At 43.4% G+C, this 20803-nt stretch overlaps 2 protein-coding genes across 6 annotated transcripts; one reads left to right on the top strand and one right to left on the bottom strand.

The window, feature by feature from the left end:
• Positions 1-37: 37 nt before the first annotated feature.
• Positions 38-10795, bottom strand: virma (vir like m6A methyltransferase associated). Of its 2 annotated transcripts, none has more exons than XM_053887447.1 (27): positions 10700-10795; positions 10210-10322; positions 9045-9131; positions 8325-8373; positions 8026-8194; positions 7797-7937; positions 7481-7726; positions 6306-7033; positions 6029-6166; positions 5735-5961; positions 5131-5658; positions 4897-5051; positions 4721-4803; positions 4369-4462; positions 3680-4068; positions 3423-3578; positions 3121-3356; positions 2748-2997; positions 2457-2674; positions 2248-2380; positions 2024-2167; positions 1791-1945; positions 1585-1681; positions 1163-1329; positions 742-1091; positions 473-619; positions 38-385 (listed from the first exon to the last, which is right to left on the bottom strand). In XM_053887447.1, exons 1-27 carry the CDS (start codon positions 10760-10762, stop codon positions 186-188), a joined length of 5463 nt encoding a protein of 1820 aa, XP_053743422.1. In that variant the 5' UTR covers positions 10763-10795; the 3' UTR covers positions 38-185. The 2 variants fall into 2 exon arrangements, with proteins under 2 accessions (XP_053743422.1, XP_053743424.1); XM_053887449.1 differs by having other exon boundaries at positions 7511-7726.
• A 440-nt stretch (positions 10796-11235) lies between these two features.
• On the top strand, positions 11236-20035 carry esrp1 (epithelial splicing regulatory protein 1). 4 transcript variants are annotated; one of them, XM_053887480.1, is made up of 16 exons: positions 11236-11527; positions 11698-11850; positions 11957-12073; positions 12388-12499; positions 12803-12931; positions 14025-14079; positions 14165-14275; positions 14410-14542; positions 14616-14658; positions 14736-15055; positions 15590-15814; positions 15889-16129; positions 16983-17163; positions 18130-18271; positions 18585-18674; positions 18996-20035. In XM_053887480.1, the coding sequence occupies exons 1-16, from the start codon at positions 11396-11398 to the stop codon at positions 19128-19130; spliced, it is 2319 nt and encodes a 772-aa protein (XP_053743455.1). In that variant the 5' UTR covers positions 11236-11395; the 3' UTR covers positions 19131-20035. The 4 variants fall into 4 exon arrangements, with proteins under 4 accessions (XP_053743455.1, XP_053743454.1, XP_053743458.1 ...); XM_053887479.1 differs by having other exon boundaries at positions 15889-16141; XM_053887483.1 differs by having other exon boundaries at positions 15889-16141; positions 18585-18709; positions 18996-19131.
• Positions 20036-20803: the final 768 nt, after the last annotated feature.

The raw sequence follows: 20803 nt of genomic DNA, 5'->3' as shown, positions 1-20803 counted from the left end.
GTACTCATCTCCCTTAAACATCTCTGTTAAACAAGTCAGCACAAACCTCATTTACGACAATGTTTATTCTCAGAACAACTCAAAATAAGAAAACATAAAACATCATCACAGTCTTTCCATCGCTTGACAACCCAGGAATGGTCCATTTGTGGCCAGAACAGGCTCTAGACATTGTCCAGGTGAGTTTACCTGGTGAACGAACGCACATGTCGGCCCCGTCCGCCCCCACTACCTCCGCCTCCACTGAACTTGCTCCCTTGAGAGCCTCTGCCTCCACCCCCACCGCCTCCTCCAGCACCGCCACCGCCTCCTCCACTAAGCCACGCCAACCCAGTGCCGCCTCTGCCTCTGGGGACTCGATCCCGAGGTGTAAGCCGATAGGCACCTGGGGAAAGAAGGCAGAGAAGAACGATTAGAAAAGTCGGGTTCGGAAATCATTATGATATGGAGCAACTGCACTTCAGGTCCCTACTTGCAGGAGGCTGTCTGGACGGCAGAGGGCCACGGGTAAAATTGCTCTGGCCACCGCGTGGTTCACTGTAGGTTCCTCTGTGAGTGACAGCAGGAACTTGGCTGCTCCATGACGACCCACGCCCTCCTTCTCTACGAGCATAATTACCTGGAAGAATAAAGGGAAAGTCTTTTTATCGCTGACTGATGTGTTGGACAACAATTCAGTCTTAAGTTTGAACGTGTACCATAAATTCAAAAATGAATTGAATTGTGAAATTATGTACGAACCAGATAAAAGCACTCCTTTAGGTTGTGGCGGGGTGAAGAAACGAGTTTGGCTGTGGAAAGTGGCTCTGCCTCTGTTGCCGGTGAAAAGGCCTCTGGTGGGAAGTTTGGGGGAACTTTTAGGAGGTCTTTTTGGCTGCAAAAGCCCAATCGGAGAAGTGATATCTTTGAATTCGGCAGCCACAAAGTCGTCCACATGCATGCTTGGCGGCCGAGAAGTGTTCTGTTTCCGCTGGCGGAAGATATCGTGTGGTCGAGAGAGATTCTGACCAAAACCACCTCGACCTCCACGACCTCGGGGAGCAGCCATGATGTGAGCTCTCTTCGCAGGCTCCACATAGTCAGATTTACCACTGCAAAGACATTAAATTAATAACTGAACGTGTATTTCAATGTAGTAGCAAAACAATACAGAAACTCCTACCTTGATGTAATGAATGTCTCATGCTTATGTTTGCCGAGGCGGAAACCCTTAGGTGCCTTGGTGTGTCCAGGAGATGTGGGTTCGGAGAGGAAGGAGCGCTGCAGCTCCGCCCTCAGGTCAAGGTCTGGACAACACTCTTGGGCCAAACCGACAAGGTCTACTTTAACCTGTAACTCAAAAAGAGAGACTGTACAGAGCCTACAAATCTACTTAACATGAATTTGTGAATTACTGTGGCAGTCACAGGTGTTATTGAATATATATTTAAAGTCATTACACATTGAAGAGGAGAAATATGTTTGATATATAAACACATCCCTCACTCTCTGTCCATAGAAGAATATTTCTAAGTAATCTCATTTATGACAGCTACTCATGAACTAGCAGGTATATAATAATCACACTATTGGTAAACCACTTACCATGTCAAGGTCAGGCTCAATATCTTCATTTTGGAATGGAGAGAACCATAATGCCTTGAGTTGTTCATCCAAAACGTCTGACAGCATAAACACTGTCCTTTGGATTAAATTGGGGAAAATTTAATGAGGATAATGGAACACGTGTCATTCTGAGTTGACTTCAACATAGTATCACAATTTTAATTGACTTTGTAGTCCAACTGTACCTATGACTGAACTGGGCCACGAGTGTTTCAGGCACCGGTAGCGCTGGCTCAGTGTCAACAGATGGGGGCGCATCACTGGCTGTCTCCATTGTTTGTCTTAGAACTATCACATTGTCCAGAATGGTCTCTAGTGACTCGTCTTCCTTGCAGAGTTTCTACAACAAAGCCAAACAAAAGTGTAAGTGCAACAACTCCATTGACAGATTTCCTATAACACACAGAGTTGATCGTACCATGATCTGCTTTTCCAAATTGGGCAACGGATGACTGTCAGACTCTTCCCATTGCAGCAAAGCTTTCATCTCAGACCCAGTGAGAAGCCGTGGGGGACTATTAAAAGCAGGATCGTCAATGGACCCCTGGTTCTCCTCATTGCACTGGAGCCACACACAGACACAATCAGAATGGGCACCAGGAACAATGATATTTGAGCTGAGTAAGGAGTCTCTTAACCCACCATATGGTCAGTGCTGACAATCTGTCTGAGGAAGTCGAGAAGAGCAGAGAGGAGATCTGCTGAATCCTTGTTAAATGGAAACACCAGCTTCTTCAACAGGGCGTAAATTCCAGCACTGTGTTTCTTCAAGGCTCTGAAATCAATCAACAATGTGCTTTTAATGATCAAATGAAATTGAATATAATATGCTGGAGACACTTTCCATTTACATTTTAAGGTGGTAAAGTCCGTAATCATGCTCGGTCAAGAATGTCAACGTCCTGACGCAGGTGAGCAGAAGTGAAACGCTGCTGTCAGTATTACCCAAAACCTCCAACAAGGCATTGCAAACTGAAGACATCATCTCCTTTCCAGGCAGAGAATTGGCCAGTTGGTCAACTTCTGATGTGCAAGTTTCACTTGATGAGGAAATCACCAGGGATATGTCCTGTGGGGGACATGAATTCAGTGGTTAATATTCTCAATGTTTTCTACAGCTGTCCCTTTTAGCATTAATCTACCTGGTCACACAGTGACTGCACAAATGTCCCCACAATTTCGCTGCATTGCTGTTGCTGTAAACAATGCTCAGCAGGAGGAAGCAACAAGGAAAGCAGCAGCGGAAACATGTCTGTCAATTGTTCCTCTCCAGACACCGATCCAGAGAGAAGGTGCAGTATGGCGCTCTTACAAGCTCTCTGTGACACCAGAGCATCAGCCAAAGAAAGCAGACGCAGGACTTGACCCCAGCATGTACTTTTTCCTTCAACCCTGGGCACAACATTACTTTGTTTCAGACTCAATACATCAAAACAACAATCAAAATAATTATAGTCCATGAAAACGTTCTCATTAACACAGCAGAGTTCGTATTTGTATGTGAGCATTACTCACGGCTGCAGCTCTTCCAGCAGCATCTCCAGCAGGGTCTTCATGATAAGAGTTGCAGTGGGAGAGGACAAGTCAGCCAGCTGCACACACACTCTCCTGAGTATGGTCAAGAGAGCAGGGCAGCTTGTGGCACACACGCATCTCAAAGTCTCTGAAAACACTTTCCACTGGGCCCGGATGTGCATGCTCCACAGTTTCCTGGTGTTCAATGCCACAGCAACATCTTGAAGTGATATCACCTATGCAGACGAAGTTAGAATTGAACGGTCAATAAAAAGCACAGAGTACAGTAAACATAACCATACCTGAGCGCTTTGCATTGGTAGCGGGAGCGGCAGAAGCTCTGACAACAACGTCAGGCCAGAGAACAGACCCTCGGGTGCTTTCAACAGGGACACCAACACCTCTTTCAGCATCAGAGACCATGTATTACCTGATAAGGTTTCTTCAGTGTGAGTCACCTGTGTCAGAGGGATTAAATTGCTCACTAAGGTGTATTCTAAATACGCCATGTGTTAAATAACCAAAAAAAACAAAACAAAAAAAAAAACGATTCACACACCTCCTCATTGACACCCTGTGTGAATGTCAGCAGCACATCAACAATCAGTGCTTGCACTCTGGTTTCCTCCCCATCCAGACGGCCTGATGCAGGGATCGAACAAACGATCATATGGAGTGTCACCAAAACATTGGCCACGCGAGTGTCCCGGAACTGGAAAGCTCCACCACGAAGGAGCTCCGTCAACATGGTGCGCAGCAACCTAAGTGTGCTGACACATATGCTGAGGATCATGCATCGTTGTGGGGTAGGGCCCATGTGTCCATGCATGCGCCACGGCTGCAGCAGAACACTGCAGAGCTTCTGCAGGACACGCACACATGTGTCCAGCCCCTCCCCAGAGAACAGCTGAACCCCTGCAAGACTCCACTTCAGGTCACGTTGCTGCCCTGCAGAACAATGATAACACTGACTTATTGCCACTTAGGAATTACTTCATCACTTCCTTGAGGTGAATATAGCATCTGGACCAAAAGAAAGCAATCACCTAAACTAGGAAGGAAAGAAATGGTCGTTCAACATCTGGGAAATTAAGTTTAATTGAAGGGTGTTATCTTAAAAAAACAGATACATTTTTCATTGAGTGGTTTCAGTTTTTGTGATCAATCATTAAAACTAAGTGAACTAAGGGGAACAAATTAATAATACTTTATGTTCTTATGCAAAAAATTCTCTTTTATTTCTCTTACCTTCAACAGATGGTGGGGGGCAGGCAATTTGACAGAGCACCTTGAGAGCAGTGACTAGTCCGGTCCCGTCAGCGGTCAACACATTTTCAACATTCTGTAGTTGAAAGAACATTTATATAAATACAGCCTTCTAAAGGTGAAAAGGAATACGTTCAGATGTCAGTGTGATTTCACATTCCAGAAAGATAATACATTCTATAGATTGCTGTCTTTTTCACCTGAGAAAAAAACACTTTGTTTGGTCACTGAAAGTGTTCCAGATTCAAACTGTAAATAGCGACTCATTAAAATTTCAGCTGAGTTGGGTTAGGGTTAGGGTTAGGGTTAGACACAAGGACACAAGAGTCTGTACCTGTTTGATGTAATTGATGAGTGGAGGAATGCTTGCCATCTCAAAGCGTACTTTCTCCAGAGGTTCCAGCCATTTACTAAGCTCTGAGCACATGAGGAAAAAAAAGAAATCACTTGGATGAACAAACATCAAACATGCAGAATTAACTCACTTATCCACTAAATTGATAATATTACCCTGCAACTTAGCATTGTTGTCATCTCCCTTGGATAAAGCCAACAGTGGAGCAGCAAACTGTTCCATCATTCTCAGGTCATTTGAGCTTTGAACGACCATCAACACCAGCATACAAGCATAGTTGTATGTTACAGCTTTACGTGTCTTGGCTTCACTATAGGAAGGAGTATGTGGTTAATATATGCAAGGATACCAGTCTTGAGAGAGGAAATGATTTAGAAAAAATGGCTCACCCCTGTCCATCCTTGCTGTGATGCTGTAGAAGAGTAACCAGACAGGAAATGTTGGTATCCAGACTGAAAACATGTGCCACTGCACTCCGACCAGTTAAGGTGAAAGTCATCAAGTAGAGAGCATGTAGTTGTCCCAGGACCTCAGGGTTATCACCTTCTTTAAGTCCATTTGCTCCCTCTCCTCCTTGGGCCACATGACTCATGAGTTCTGATATCCCTTGGAGAGCATGGAGTGCTTGCATGAGCCAAACACCAAAGCCCTCTTCACCATAGCTGGGCCCAGACAGACTCGACTCTCCTGTGGGGAAAGTTGTCTCCTCCCCTTCGGCTTCCGCCACTGATGCAAGCAGCCGTAGAAGCAGATTGGTGGGGGCTGGTTGGGCCAGTAGAAAAAGCAATCCTGACTGTGAGAGTGACAGGAGGTGCAGAAGGTCTCGAAAACCTTGGGTGATTCCAACGTGACCTGCTGCTGCAGCAGCTGACAGAACCACTGTCATGCTCTCTAATAAACGGCATTCATGCATGTACCTTAATGTGGACAGGGGAAACAGTGTTCAGAAGATGTAAGCAATACTTTCCATTTCTTGTGTTCTTTTTCATATACCTGTAAAGTGTAGGATATGGATCATCTCTTTCCTGCGGTCCTGTTATCCTAGCAGAAGTTGGAAATGCTTTTCCAGGGGGCTGCACCATACAGTTTGGGGCCGTTTCTAGTAGGTGATGCAGCTCCTCTAAAATGCCTGCCAGCCGATCAAGCTCTGATTCACTAACAGGTGAAGAACTAATTGCCGACTCCTCCTCCACAGGACTTTCAGCATCTTCAACCTCCTCCTGAGAACAAAAACACTCCAATTTGAATAATGCTGGCGAGTATGAGTGGCTGCATGATTATATTTACGTGATGTGGTTCACTCCATGCAGCTGCTGAGTTCTGTAGGTCAACCAAAACCTCATACAAATGGCTCTTCTGTATTATGGCGTTGCCAGCAGTGATAACTCTCACAGTTTCTTCATGGAGGAACAGCTCCACTAAATGCTATTGAGGGAAACAAATATGCCAACAATGGGGTATATCATGCTAGCAGTGGATTACAAGTCTTCAAATCATTGCCTACACAGATTATGCTTTTGCAGCAAAAACCAGAGCAAAATGAAGAATGTTTACGATGACTAACCTGATAACCACTTTTCTCATGTTCTCCAGCATGTAGAAAAGCCTCCACTCCAGCGGGGGCACTAATGAGGGTGTCAAGTGCTTTGAGAATGCTGAGCTTCAGGGTGGAGGAAACATGGTCACCGTTGAGCAGCTTCAGCAGGACACTCAGGGCACCTTCACGCAACAGTATTGTCAGGCCTGGGGGCCATTCTGCTAGGTATGACACCATCTTGGCACCAGCCTTAAGCTGTCTGAGGTTGAGGGCAATTGGTTGGGTCAGAGCTACTTCCATACTGAGTGCTTGAAGAGCCCACTTTGCAAGGGTACTGATATTTTCCTCCACCTCACTCTCTCCCAGTTTAATTAAGTAAGTCAACACTTTGGCCAAAATTCCTGGTGCTTCTTCCAGAGCATTGACCCACCGTGTGTCCCTGTCATCCCCAATGCCTTTTATCAGCTCTTTGAGCTGCACAACAGCCTCCTCCTCCTCACCACCAGTGACTGCTTCAATACTGATGGCGTCTTCTGTCTCTTCCACGTTGGCCTTCTCAGCCACATCAAAGCGTGTTTTATATGGAGGAGTAAAGAAGAGCAGAGGTCTGAGTTCTCGGTCACAAGGGTCATATTGAACTGGTGGAACAGATTCCATGTCTTCAGGGGTGTAGTCCATGTCAAAAGATGGTATCTTGAAGCTCCCATTATCCAAATCATCTTCATCACTTGATATTTGTTCATAACCATCATCACCTGGTTCAGAAAAAGGAAAAATAATTACATATATTTAAAGACAACAATTTAGCTTCAGAGTGAGATAGGTGAATGAGTCTAAGTTCCATGTTTTAAACATACCCTCTTCATTACATTACAGATGTCAGACATCAATATGAGAAGTCGGATCTACTCACACATCAGCATGAACCCCGACCATGCAGCATTGCATGCAGGATGAGACTACAGCTATAGCTGTGAGCATGTTAATGAGCACATATGCTTCCACACAGACCTCTGCCCAAGAAAGAAAGTGTTGAGCCTCCAGCAGTAATGGATAAAGGCAGCATGCCACAGGACAGTCTCTCTGCATGTCACTCAAATGGACTCTAATCCCATGGCCCGCTGAGACACGGTCATTTAGGCAGTGGGGTGCATCTATTTGAGATTGCAGATGATCCTACTCCTATATAAGGACACCCCTACCTTCCTCCATCTCCTCTTCAACGTCCTCACCCTCATCATCCTCCTCTTCCTCTTCATCTGGAACACTTCCTTCTGTTCTTGCATCGTCTTCCTCCTCCTGTTCTTCATGTTCCTCATCCTCATCGCATTCTTCCTCTTGTTCAGCATCCGAGTAGGTTTCGTCAGCTGGCAGAGATCTCTCAGGTGAAACAGCCTCCAGATAGTCATCTCGGCCTTCACATGGCTCCTCTTTTACCATGCCAACCGCTGTTGTCAGAGAGAAAATGTGAATCAGCAATCCGAGTGCTACTACAGAAATGAAGCAACTTTATTTTACCTCCTGGTTGAACCTGTTCATCATCGTCATCGTCGTCGTCATCATCATCATCATCATCAGGTGGAGGACCAGGTGGAGTACGGGGACCTCTTGGAGCAGGTCTAGGGGGGCTACCATTATACTGGTCCTCTTTCTCCCACTCTGAAAAATAACACAATTCACCAAATAACTTGTGAATAAAAAAATACATGCTAAATCAAATATTCTGTTTCTGTGAAATTGTTCTTACCTTGCTTAACCATCCTTTTGGACACACTGGTCTGTTGTGGAGGTGGAGGTGGAGGTGGTGGAGGTGAACTTTGGTTGTGTCCATGGCCATGCATTCGCTCTGCTGTTCCATATACAGCCACAGTAAGAGTTGTGTACCAGCCACGAAGCACCAGACCGTCTGTGTTCACCTATGTGTGTTTATAAAAAAAAAAAACCAAAAAAAAAAAACTAAGAATTAAGTCAGTAAATGTAGATTCATACTAAAACAATTCATGATGTTCTCTTAAATCTAAATATTTTAGATAAATGACATCTTACCTTTCCACTTGGCCTAAATACAATAGACTTGTTCTCATCATACTCCAAGCTGTGGGGAGACTTAAAGTGATTAGAAATAGCTCTATGGATAGATATGGATCTGCAGCAACATTGATGGGATCTGTACAATTTCCTATTGGAGGCATTATCCATTACAACATCATTACATTAAATAAACAGTGTTCGAGTGAAAAGGAGAAATAAAGCTACATCAATTTCCAGTATGTATCCTACACTTGAATCCTGAGATTTAAATGTATCAGAACAATCACACATTCCCTTGTTAAGATTATGACAGGGTGTGACACATTAAAAGTTTTAATGTCGTCTCAGGACAGTGATACAAGCAAACACTGCTGAGCCGCTGCACACACCTCTGTTATTATAAGGTTAGATTGAATCCAAAACCTGAACCTTCCTCTACTCATCTTTTTAATTCCAATCACTACGCTTTGTTACAAGTCTGTGGGTGGGGTTGAGTTTCTGGAGAGACCAGTTAGCCAGGAGAAACAAAGAGACTTGAATATGGGTGGGTACACACACACACCCCACTGGCCTCGGAAAAAGGGCTCAGGTGCTCCCATGACTGGTTCAACGGGTCAAACAGACATGAGTATCTTAACATATATCCAAAGTGGCCATGAGACACCGAGTCAGAGTATCAAGAGGGATTCTGCTGAATAGCACAGCCAGTTAGGGGAAAATGAAGATAACTTGTACCTGCCAAGTCTATGGAAGCTGGAACTGTTTGGTTTGAGGACATTATTGAAGAAGATCTCCAGTTGGAAGGCATGTGGAGATGTTTCTCTGGAATATGCAAAAAAAAAAAAAAGTTAAAAACAGAAACCTAGACATAAAAAACAATGTTTGTAAATGTAAATATTACTCATTACTCATATTAAATCTAAGAAAAAGGTCTGAAGAAAGAAACTAAGAAAAAACAGTTAAATAAACTATTGCTTAAAATGTACAACAATCCACAGAAAATGGAACACAGCCAATCAAGAAGCGACTCAACAGAGAAACAGTGACAAGTATTGAATTGGGGACAGTAGAATGCTAGTTTTTAGTCATGAGACGTAAATCTCTCCAATCTGCAGCTGTCCTCAAGCGACCTGTTTCTTAAGATGTCCGGTCAGCTGCGTGACTTTAGTTATGGGAGTAGTGCAAATATTACACATTGAGTTAATATCATGTTTTTTTTACACTAAAATCACACAGAAAAACACCATAATCATGTCCACTTCAAACAAAGCGTTATTTGTTTGGCTCATGTTGCCACTTCATTTTATTACGTATGATCAGGTGAGCTCTCAAGACATCATTATTCTGAAGGCCTAAACGACAGTACATACAGTGGAAACTGTGTGTTTACCTAATTCATTTAAAAAGGAATAGTCACGGGATCTTACTCAACCTGATCTTATTTAAATTTTTTCAACGTTTACTTTGTCACACTGCATCGCTAAAGGGAAGTTATCATCAGCTTATTAGGTGTAATTATTGGGACCCAAAATTCAGGATAATAAATAACACACTAAGTATGAGGATGGGGTGAATATATACGAGTATACTATTTTCTTGTATTTGTTCTTGAGGGTATTTGGGTATTGTTGTGGACACACATTAAGCGTTGGTAAAGTGATTTACCACAACATGCTTGGTAAATCACTCAAAGTTGCCTCAAATTACATTTATATGTAATTGTATATTTGGCTTCTCTCAATTTGAAAAAGCAAATGCCTTTTCCAAAAAGTAACCACCAATCTCCAAATGGGAAACAACAATCTTCTGCAATTGTGCCCACAACAATGTGACAAGGACAGTAGTCTTAGCAATCACAAGTCAGTGCGTGTGCTTGTATGCAGAATGCATGCACTCTTACCCAAGTGCTCGGTTGTCAGGTAGGTTACTGTGAGCTCTGATTCCTGGAGGGATAACCCGCACCTCAGTGACGAGCACACCGTAAGGGAAGCGAACCACGTCCACATTGGTCAACTAGTAGACAAAAAGTACCTCGTAAGATTCTCGTAAAAATTAAATCAGGGAGTGAGCAATTCGGGGAAGATACAAACACGACCAAATATAATATTAGCATTAGCTGATCACCTGTCCAATGGCCTATGTAAAAGCTGTTCATAATTACGCGAGGGAAGTGTAAATGAAACGTTAAGTCCAAGCCACATAGAGCGAACGAAATTTTTATTTTCAACGGTGAATAACAAGACAAGACACACGTTTGTTACTGTTTCAAGTCAATCGCTAATCTTAGCATGTTAGCCGTGAAGTCGCGCATTCTGCAAAACTTCAAAAGACATATTACGATTGTTAAAGCAGACCGACAGGGTGTTGAAATAAAAAAGAAGGTATAATACCTCTGCACTCTGGTGTTTAAAGGTATCAATAAAAAGAAGCTCGACTGCAGAATCCCCCGCCATCGCTTCCGTTGCCAGGGGTCTGATGGAAACACTACCGGGGCGAGAACAAAACTTCCGGGGCACAAACCGCCGCGCAATAAACAAAACCAACAAGCATTATTTTTACCAATATAATATGATAATATAATGATAAAGCATATAAATGTTAATATATATAAATATAAAAAAGGATGGACTCTCTTTAAAGAAGAGAGAGTTCACATCATTTGTCAGTTGTAGATGAAACTGCAATATATATATATATATATATATATATATATATATATATATATTTTTTTTTTTTTTTTTTTCTCTCTCTTTAAAGAGAGTCCATCATTTTTTTATATTTGCCACATAAAAAATCCACATCTGCCACGTAACAAAATCTGGGAAACAAAGCACCTGAAGGGGCGGAGACAGGTAGGTCACGTGGACACACAGGTAGCCGCAATACAAATGCTGGGCTCGCGCAGCCATTTCTCCGCGATGGTGGCTGCAGGAGGATACACGAACTCTCTCACACGCTCTTAACTTGAAAACACCTGCGCTCTTCGTTGAGTTGAGAGTTCATAGGTGTTGGAAAGTCTCGTCCTCCTCGCGTTTCACGTCGTCGGGTCAATATTCAGCACCCCAGTTGACTTTCATCGAGTCCTAATGACGGCAGAGGTAGACTACCTGGTGGTGCTGTGCGCTGCCACATCTGGCGCCAGTGGAGAGCTGCTGGGATCGGACGAGAAGGAACTGGTGCAGTTGGTTTGGCAGCAGGTGGATGTCAACAACAAAAAGGTAAACAGTGACAGCAGAAAGTTGTCACCACAACTACATGTTAGTACAGAAGTATTATATGCACAAACAAGGAAATTGTTAAGCTCTTAAATTCAGCAGGGGCATATTTTATTATGTCTTTCACGTTGACGCAATACAGGACTGACTGGTTATGTTTTTTTGTGGACCAGTTGGGGCGTGTGAACGAGCTCCTCATTAAGCCAGAAACTTCGGTGGAGGAAAAACAGGAGGACGATGTGGTGGAAGAAAGTCTGAAAGAGGAGAATGGATCTGGAGCAGATTGTGTCTCCACAGCCACAAGCCTTGAGTCTGTTTTAGCTCTGGTAATTACTGGTGAAAGCCACTCCTGATTTTTATATATATATATATATATCCTACACGACTTGGGACACATTCATTTCTAACTAATGTTCGGGCCGGTCTTTGCAGTTTCATCTACAACTGACAAATGATGTGAACAACGCAGGTGCAGGCACGTCAGTGTGTTTATGTACTGACGGGCCGCTCCACATCCGCCAAGTGATTCACCCTGAGGCTGCGAGCAAGGTGAGTGACATGGGAGGGTGTATGCCTCTGAGCTTGGGCGGATGTTCACTTGCTGCAGCAGGAAACTTCACTCCACTTGTAAGAATTGTATTGCCTCTATTTTCCACGCCAGATAGCAGGGCGAGAAAAAAGGTAAATTCAAACCTGCACAGGCCCATGTGCTCACGATGGAGATTAGATGGCAACATTCTCCCAGTTGGGGTGATAGTGCCTGCAACCATAAAGTCACTGCTGCTTTAAGCAAACAGGCCATAAAGAGACAACTGTAGGCATGCCACATGTTCACATCCTCGTTGTATTTCTTCTCCTTTTAGAACATCCTGATTCCTGACTGCTTCTACTCCTTCTTTGACTTGCGGAAAGAGTTCCAGATGCACTTTCCTTCATATGACCTCAAGGGCCTGAATGTAAACGCCATGGCTGATTGTATCCTTTGACAAATCATTACTAACCTGCAGAGTATTTTGTGCATGTGAGCCATTGTTCTGTCAAAACACTCAAGCTCAACACATGACTGACACACATAAGACGAGCCAGGGGTGTTGGCTACTCGGCTACAGGTTTTGAAATGCAAATAGGGAAACAATGGCAGCTCCTTGCTGAGAGTGTGTTTATCCAACAGGGTGAACCACACACACACCCAATGAAACAGGAAAGCTAACATCTCTCTCGTCATGCATTACCTCTGGACTCTTCGATCCCTGTTGGTTTCCTTGACCGCTCCCCCAGCTCTCAGTTTACCTGCCGATGAAGTGTCCCACGTGTGGGATTCTACAGCTGCCATGCCTGTGGACATGGCAGTGCAGCAGGTCCGGATGATGGCAAACATTGTGCTTGCCTTGCTTTCTGAGCCATTTTGTGAGTAACAAAGTTCTTATGTCTAATATGTTGCAGAGTTGCAACTATAGTCCTGGCAATGGTAAACAGGCAAAATTATTTCGTTCATGTCCATTAGTTTTCTTGAAAAGTGTCTTCATTTGACCACTTAACATTTTTTTGTCAGTGTTATTATTTTTTTTCATCATATCTATCTTCTCATGATCAATACCTGATTAACTGTTAAATGCTGTAAAATAGCAAGGTGCATTGTTCTACTGACCTTTGATAGATAAAAATTTGATAGAAAAAAGAAAAAACAGTAATGGTTAAATTTCTAATTGTAATCTAGAAAATTTGTGTCTGTCACCATCATACAAACATGTCAACTACTATACGTTAAAGACTAGTTGTCGTAAAAAATAATGTTCATGAATGTTTGGAATCTAATATCTAGATGGAACCTTGTGGATTTTCAATACCTATTAATGCCCTCATAATACCTGACAATGAAAAACAGACAAAATATGATTCAAATTGTGCTTTCTTTTAAAACGTCATTATTTACATTCAGTCATTTCCTATACACACACACACGTTGCTCAGAGACAAGTCACCTGACTAGACTATCTCACCTGTACAGACCCTGCATGTCCTGTTTAGATACGTCACTGCACTGAACACAAGTGAACTCGTCAGCTCCAACAAACATAGCGTCTGCTGAAAGTATTTGTTGTCGGATAACCTTGAAACAGCTGTTCCAATTTTTAAAATTGAATTATTCTTTAAAATGGCAATGCTCCTTCTGAACAAATTAAATAATAAAGTTAGATTTTTAAATATTTAAACACATTTTTTGATTAATCTTGCCATAATGTGTGAATATTCTTCTGAATAATTCATAAAACATATTGGTCATTCAAACATTCATGCATTCTGCGTTATACTTGGGGTTGAATGCCGTTGAATACTGTGAATGCATGTTTCTAAGTAGGACCACTATCACTGTCACAATAAGGAACTGTTTTGGAAATAGGAGCTTAGGTTTTTTTTTTACATTTGGGAAGAAGTGGCTCTTAAACATCAACTTTCTCTCTCATCATTGGGCTGGTTATTTAATGACATCTTGTTGTAGGCCACGTGTTCTCGAACCCTGAGCGAGTGAATGAGAAGTTTGAAACTGGCACTTGGTGAGTATTTGCTTAAGACAACTTCCTTTTGTTCTCTTGCTTGAATTTGAAAGTCTAATTATTTTCTCTCTGTGTGTCTGTGCAGCAGCAAGATGGATAAAGTGTGTGATAACACAGTGATCAGAGCACGAGGTTTGCCATGGCAGTCTTCTGACCAGGACATTGCTCGATTCTTCAGAGGACTTAACATTGCTAAGTGAGTTCATTGAAGATGTAGCAGTGTAGTGATAAGTGCCGCAGCTTCACACCCAGTTTCCTCCTACCAAAAGTTGAACAGTGGCAATGAAAAAGTGAATGGATGAGGCTGACACGATTTATTATCTTGTGTAGAGGTGGGGCAGCTTTGTGTCTCAATGCACAGGGGAGGAGGAATGGAGAAGCACTGGTTCGTTTTGTTAATGAAGAACACAGAGACTTGGCGCTGCAAAGACACAAACATCACATGGGCAACAGATACATAGAGGTCTGTCCACTCCCAAACATACACCAATACTATTTCAATGAATTATATTGAAGCTGTTTGTTTCTTGCTGCAGGTGTATAAAGCAACAGGTGAAGACTTCTTGAAGATTGCAGGGGGTGAGCTGAGTTGTTCATGTTAAAGTTCAAGCTGAGGTGCAGTGAGATCACTTTGCTACTCCTCTTGTTGTGACCAGGGACCTCCAATGAGGTAGCAGTGTTTCTGTCCCGTGAAGACCAGATCATTGTGAGGATGCGTGGCCTGCCCTTCACCGCCACTCATGAGCAGGTGCTCGCCTTCTTCTCACCGGGGGATAGTCTTAAAGAAACATGCCCAGTCAGCGGCGGGAAAGACGGAATCCTCTTCGTACGTTATCCCGATGGACGACCCACCGGCGACGCCTTCGTGCTGTTCTCCTGTGAGGAGCATGCCCAATGTGCCTTGAGGAAACACAAGGAGATTCTCGGGAGGAGATATATCGAGCTGTTCAAGAGCACTGCGGCAGAGGTCCAGCAGGTACATCTTAGCCTAACATCCTAACAGCCGTCAGAATGATGATTCCTTTATGTACTTTTCCTGTTGTTCTGCAGATGTTAAGGTGTGTGTCGTTTTACTCCACCTGTAGGGGTGCCTTGCTTAAGGGCAGAGGCAACTTCACTCTCCTTTGACCTTGCGTGTTATAATTTTCACTGGTCCATGTTTTACAGTTGCAAGTGCACACATGTTGGTGTTTGTTGCTTTGAAACCAGTTACATTTAGTAAGTAAACAACCTAGATTATCAAATTAAATCTGATGGGTTACACAAAATTCTAACCACATTTTAAGTTAAATACAACTCACACTCTAAACTGCACCTTTATTCTTGATTTTTTTGTTTTACTTATTGTTCCTGGTGAATTTGATGAATGCTTTGTCACAGTATCATGAGGTGGGAACTTAGTCTGGCTGCCTTTTTCAAGATCTGTTGTAGGAATGTTTCCCATGCTGTGTAACTTTACTGAGAGAGTTTTTGCTGCAGGGAGTTTCTAACTTGCGTCTATTTGTTCTAGGTGTTAAACCGGTACTCCTCGGCCCCTCTGATCCCTGTTGCTCCTGCTCCACTGGTATCTATGTTGCCTGCGGTTTCTCTTCTGCCCCCTCCTGGTAGTGTCAGAGACTGCCTCAGGCTCAGGGGTCTCCCCTACACAGCAATCATTGAAGACATCCTCAACTTTTTGGGAGAGTTTACACACGATGTCAGAGCACATGGTGTTCACATGGTCCTCAACCAGCAGGTAGACGTGGCACCAAGAGAGCTCTCTCAGTCTGCATCAACCTGGACCCTTACATGTGTATTTTCTTTTTTCAGGGTCGTCCATCGGGTGACTGCTTCATTCAGATGGTGTCACCAGAGAGAGCCATTCTGGCCTCCCAACGACTTCATAAGCAAGTTATGACGAGCCAGCGAGGGGCAAACAGCCGCTATGTAGAGGTGTTTCCCTGCAGTGCAGAGGAGATGGGCCTTGTACTGATGGGAGGCTCACTCTCACACACCCACGCACACACACATTCCCGGAGCCGGAGTGGGACAGGGCTCAGCCCACCGCCATGTAAGTTCAGACGTAAGTGCTGCTGGAGCTGGGGTGCTTCGGGACTGCAGGGTAGGTGGTCTCCTGCCGTGGGCGCAGGACTTTTGGGATTTCACCAATCTAAAAGTATGCAAGATGAAAAAGGAGTTTGAAAGCTGAGTTTGTGTGTGGAAGTGTGCTTGTGTGTGCAGTTCTTCTCAATCCAAAACATACATCTTCTTACCAGCATGCACGGAGAAGACCTTTCAGTCTCTTGAAATTTAACCTATTCTGAATGATTGCTATTCCTTATCTTTCTCCACTCCTGTGAGCTCTAAACATCTGACGGGGTAAGGACAGTGTAAGCAACAAGCCTGAAAAAAAAAGCTTACAACTCTCCAACCTCCTCAGATAGATGATTTCATTTCTGTGGGGTTCATCCTCTCCAGAGAGTCACATCTCCTGAGGTTTTTCAAATGGAGATGTGAGGAAGGCGGGCAGCGCTTCACGCTGAGGCATACACAGAATCGCTGGCTTCTATATCAAATATTTGTATTATATCATATATGGAGCACAAGTTATACATACATTTGTCTGGAATAATTTCTGTCAATAGTTTCGTGAAGGCCTTAATTGTGGTCTTAAAAACATTCAAATCACATCAGTGAACTAGTCACAGAACTAACCAACATCTGACTCCCAGATTCAGCTGACAGATTATCTCAGGGAAATGTCTCAAACACTTTCTCATGAGAGATACTTTTGCTCTGAGTTATTTGGTTATTAACATTCCACTAATGAAAGAAAAACCAGTCAGACAGTGATGGTATTTGTTTGCGCAGCATCTAAATCCTTTTGGATTGTAAATTTGTCCCGTGTCCTCTTCCATGTCCAGGTTTGACTCCTCCGTCCTACTCTTTTGCTCCGACCCCAACTGTTCTGCCCACGGAGACAGCGGCCGCCCTCTACCCTCCTCTTGGGCAGGTGTTGCTTGCTCCACGTCCTCTCCAGCCAGGTCACGCCTTCTACCCTACCTCGGCTCAGTTCTACATGAACTACGCCACCTACTACCCGAGGTAAAAATATACTTCGATATTCTGTAACTAGTTATTCGAATGTGCTCTCAAGAGGAACGTTTTCTCAATAATCATGTAACAAAATGACCTGTTCGTTTTGGCAGAAGACTGTGTCAGTTAGAGACTCGGCCCTTGCTTATTACCTTCACTTCACTTTGAGGTTTAATGTGAGGACAATACGTTTTGTTCTTGAACTCCTCAATCAAGATTTCTCCCATGTGCCATTAGCTTGGTCTTCCTTAATATACTACTAACTCCTGAGTTGTGGAGGCCACGTGCTTAAAATGATCATGAAGTCCTGTGTTGCCAAGTGTTTTTTGCTAGCAGTTAATAAGCAAACTTGTCACAGGTTGGGATTCCTGAGTCACCAGCTGAAAATGGAGATATTTACCTTCCATGCGTTGGATCAAGTGTGCTACCTTTTATTATTTGGTCAACATGTGCTCATAGTACAGTTTTAACCAAGTCCGATTGTAGGCAGTATTCTAAACCCGGTCGTATCAAATGGATACTTTTAAGCTTCCCAAAATACATGCTAACATATGGATTTGGACTCTTCAGAGAATTTACTATTTTTAAAAAATTTACACTATTAAACCGTTAATAAGATTGTTGCTTTCCCTCCAAATGTCATCCTATATGAAGCACTGAGGCCTAGATACCTGACTACCTAAGAACTACCTAAGAACTACGGTAAACAAACCGGAGTGCTAAGGAACTTCCTTCACCTATAACAGGCCCTTCGATGTTGACTTGTGGGAGGTGCGCTGTTTAAAAAGTGATGGGAGAAAGGTGTTTCTCACATATTTGGTTTTCTGAGCGACTTGTTTGCAGCAGGATTACTCGCTATCCATCAAACTAGGTGAGCGAGAGTACTATCTAATGTATCAGGGAGTTTTTAATCTGCTTTTTGAAGTTACTTCCTTGACTGCTGCTGTGTATTATGAGTTGTTTTCTTCCCCCCAGTCCACCTGGCTCTCCCAACACATTAGGTTACTTCCCCTCCCCCTCTTCCCTCTCGTCCCCTGGGGGTCTGATGCGAATGCCAGGTCTGACCTACAACAGCACTGGAGTCAAAGACCTCATTAATGCTGTACAAGGTTACCAGGTGAGAACCACGGCACTAAAATCTTGTTTCCTTGCTTCTGAGTTCACACAACTCTGTCGAATCCATATCTGCCTCTATTGTGGGTGTGTATTGTCAGGCGCTGCATTTCTCCAGAGGCACTCAAACAAGTTTGTCCTGTCTTCTTTTCTGTTCGTCATACACAACTTGCTCGGACTTGAATTGAATGATCCAGATTCTCATTTATTTCTGTGGTATTTGCAACCATGGGAGTTCAATTTAGGCTGTCATGTATGGTTTGTTCTTGTATCTCAGCCCCTCACTGTGTTATCCTCCCCCCTTGTCCACACCACAGTACACCCCTGAAGATGCTCTCATGCACACTCATGTGCCCATGCACGCTCATGACCCTTCCAGGACAGTGCTTACACAGCCCAAAGAATGGGTGTGTATTTAAGGTTTCTCTAAGGCATGTGGCAGGTAAGGAAGGCTGTGGCTTCAGCAGAGGGGGCGTGGTGGTGCTATGGCCTGCAGGTTGCGGGGATCCACTTGCATTTAAACGACTAGGCACACACCTTTTATTGATGTTTTCCGAAGAGCTGCAAGCTGGCGGAATAAAAGCTTAATGCCGTGGTTTTCAGGGGCACTGTGGTCTGAGCACTGCACTTGAGTGCGGCAGATGAGTTGGTGATGGTCTGATTCTGGTGCCAGGGCTCTGAACTGCACTCATCTTCTCGATCATGACTTCGTCTCTTTCTCCTTCCAGAGTGCCTCTGAGCCAGTGTCTCTTCTAAACGGCAGTCTGGTTTGTCAAACCGGTGGAGGCGACACGTCCCTCGTGTCCCTCCCTGCGATCATACCCAAGCCGGCTGGGCAGTACCTGGACCTGACACTCATGTAAGGGTTGCAGGGGCCAAAGACTTTAAGAAACAAATAGCCTATTAGCTGTGTTATTTATATCTTCAAGAAAGAAATTTTATTTTATACCAAAATCCTTGTGGCCTCTGCCAAAATAACATAGCATTTGATTTACATTGCACAGTGTGTACTTTAAGGCTTTATTTGAATTTGTTACAGTTTTAATAATCTCTGAAAAACATTTGAGAGCAAACTAGAGAAGTATGTTTTAGAAAGCCTTTCTTTGAAGAATGACTATGTGTTTTTGTTCAAGTATGAGTATTACAAAAATGGTGTCCACCTGTTTTGAAACACAATGTTCTATGTTTTTAAATGTTTATTACAGTACACAATGATTGTATTGTAAGCTTTAGTGCATGAAGAAGTTAGTCCACACGATATATGTTTACATTGCGCCAAATACCAATGCACTGCTGATTGCTACCGTTCATATTGGCAGTATGTGACTTTGTGTTACACTGTGAGTTTGTTTAGAGGCTAGTGTTTGTTGCCTCTTAAGCTTCCATGACTCCAGTTTGTGCCCGACTTGGGCAAGTGTGTGATTTGTTTCAAGCCAAAGTAGCCTTTTGTTTTGGAGGTACACCTGAGCGGAGGACAATCCCAGCTCTTGAGAACCACATTTTTCCAGAGCGCTGTTGTCACTAGATCTCAACTAGCCAGCAGCTCAATGTGGTTTTCTGATTTCATACTTACCTTTGTTGTGGGAGTGACACTCTGGAGCTGTCCCTCACACACTCCTTCCCTGTGAGCTACACCCGAGCTCACTAGTTCTTGTCAGTTGAGAATTGGAAATGAAGGACACCTGACGTTCATATTGTGAACAGCCCCTGTCTGTGATGCTGAATGCTGGTCCTGCAGTAGGACTCTTTGCTCAGGAGCTCAAACAATAAAGACCATATTAAACAACTTGGAGTATTTCTTTGTTATTTTACTGAGACATGCGTCCACAGACGGAGGAATGAGGCAGAGAGAAGCCTGATGGAAGACAAAACCTTGTTAGACCCCCTCAGGGCAGATTGGTATTGTGTAATATAATCTGGTGCACCCCACCCAACCCGATACTTCCTTAGCATTCTCATAGTCTCTTCTCTTGAGCGGACTGGTCTAAACCAGTGGAGCAACATCACTGGGGTGTAAGGGCAACAGCCTGAAACACCTATGCCACTTCTCACCTAATCTTTTTGCTGTGTGTACGCACCTTTTCGTTGTCATTTCACTTCCCTGAATCAAATGTGAGCATTGACTTATCTGTACCGCAACCAATATTTGTCCAGTGGAGTTTATCCATCCAGCCACAACTTCTAAGTCAATAAGAAGAAGCTAGCAGATGACTGTTTGTATTTATCTCTCCTAATTTGTTCTACAAAACATATCTTTAATTTTTTATGAATAAGAACTGACATGGAAGGGTCAAGGTGACATGGCAAGTACTTTTAAATGTTATTGGGGTCCCCTAACAACGTACTACAAAATGAGCTTGCTTTACAAAGGGGTCACTATTTCAGTCTATTCTACTAGATTATAGACAAAATGAAATAGTGATGGCCTCATTCTCTGCTAGTTGTAAACAATGACGTTGTATTACTCAGAAAGCAGCTAAGTACACTTACTGCAAGTCATTAGATGCTGCATTGATGGTAAGATAATTTGATACTG

The sequence above is a fragment of the Synchiropus splendidus genome, chromosome 15 (genome assembly GCF_027744825.2).
Source record: "Synchiropus splendidus isolate RoL2022-P1 chromosome 15, RoL_Sspl_1.0, whole genome shotgun sequence".
Taxonomy (NCBI): domain Eukaryota; kingdom Metazoa; phylum Chordata; class Actinopteri; order Syngnathiformes; family Callionymidae; genus Synchiropus; species Synchiropus splendidus.
This window is presented reverse-complemented; position numbering and strand designations above follow the sequence as displayed.

What these genes read in the sequence shown, in the direction of transcription:
- virma (XM_053887447.1), bottom strand. Translation starts at nt 10,762, where the DNA reads ATGGCGGGGGATTCTGCAGTCGAGCTTCTTTTTATTGATACCTTTAAA. An exon ending in CCATATCCTACACTTTACAG is followed by an intron (nt 5,659 to 5,734) that starts GTATATGAAAAA and finishes GTCCACATTAAG; the next exon opens with GTACATGCATGAATGCCGTT. An exon ending in GGACTTTACCACCTTAAAAT is followed by an intron (nt 2,381 to 2,456) that starts GTAAATGGAAAG and finishes GATTGATTTCAG; the next exon opens with AGCCTTGAAGAAACACAGTG.
- esrp1 (XM_053887479.1), top strand. Translation starts at nt 11,396, where the DNA reads ATGACGGCAGAGGTAGACTACCTGGTGGTGCTGTGCGCTGCCACATCT. An exon ending in TTGAGTCTGTTTTAGCTCTG is followed by an intron (nt 11,851 to 11,956) that starts GTAATTACTGGT and finishes CGGTCTTTGCAG; the next exon opens with TTTCATCTACAACTGACAAA. An exon ending in ACCGCCATGTAAGTTCAGAC is followed by an intron (nt 16,142 to 16,982) that starts GTAAGTGCTGCT and finishes TTCCATGTCCAG; the next exon opens with GTTTGACTCCTCCGTCCTAC.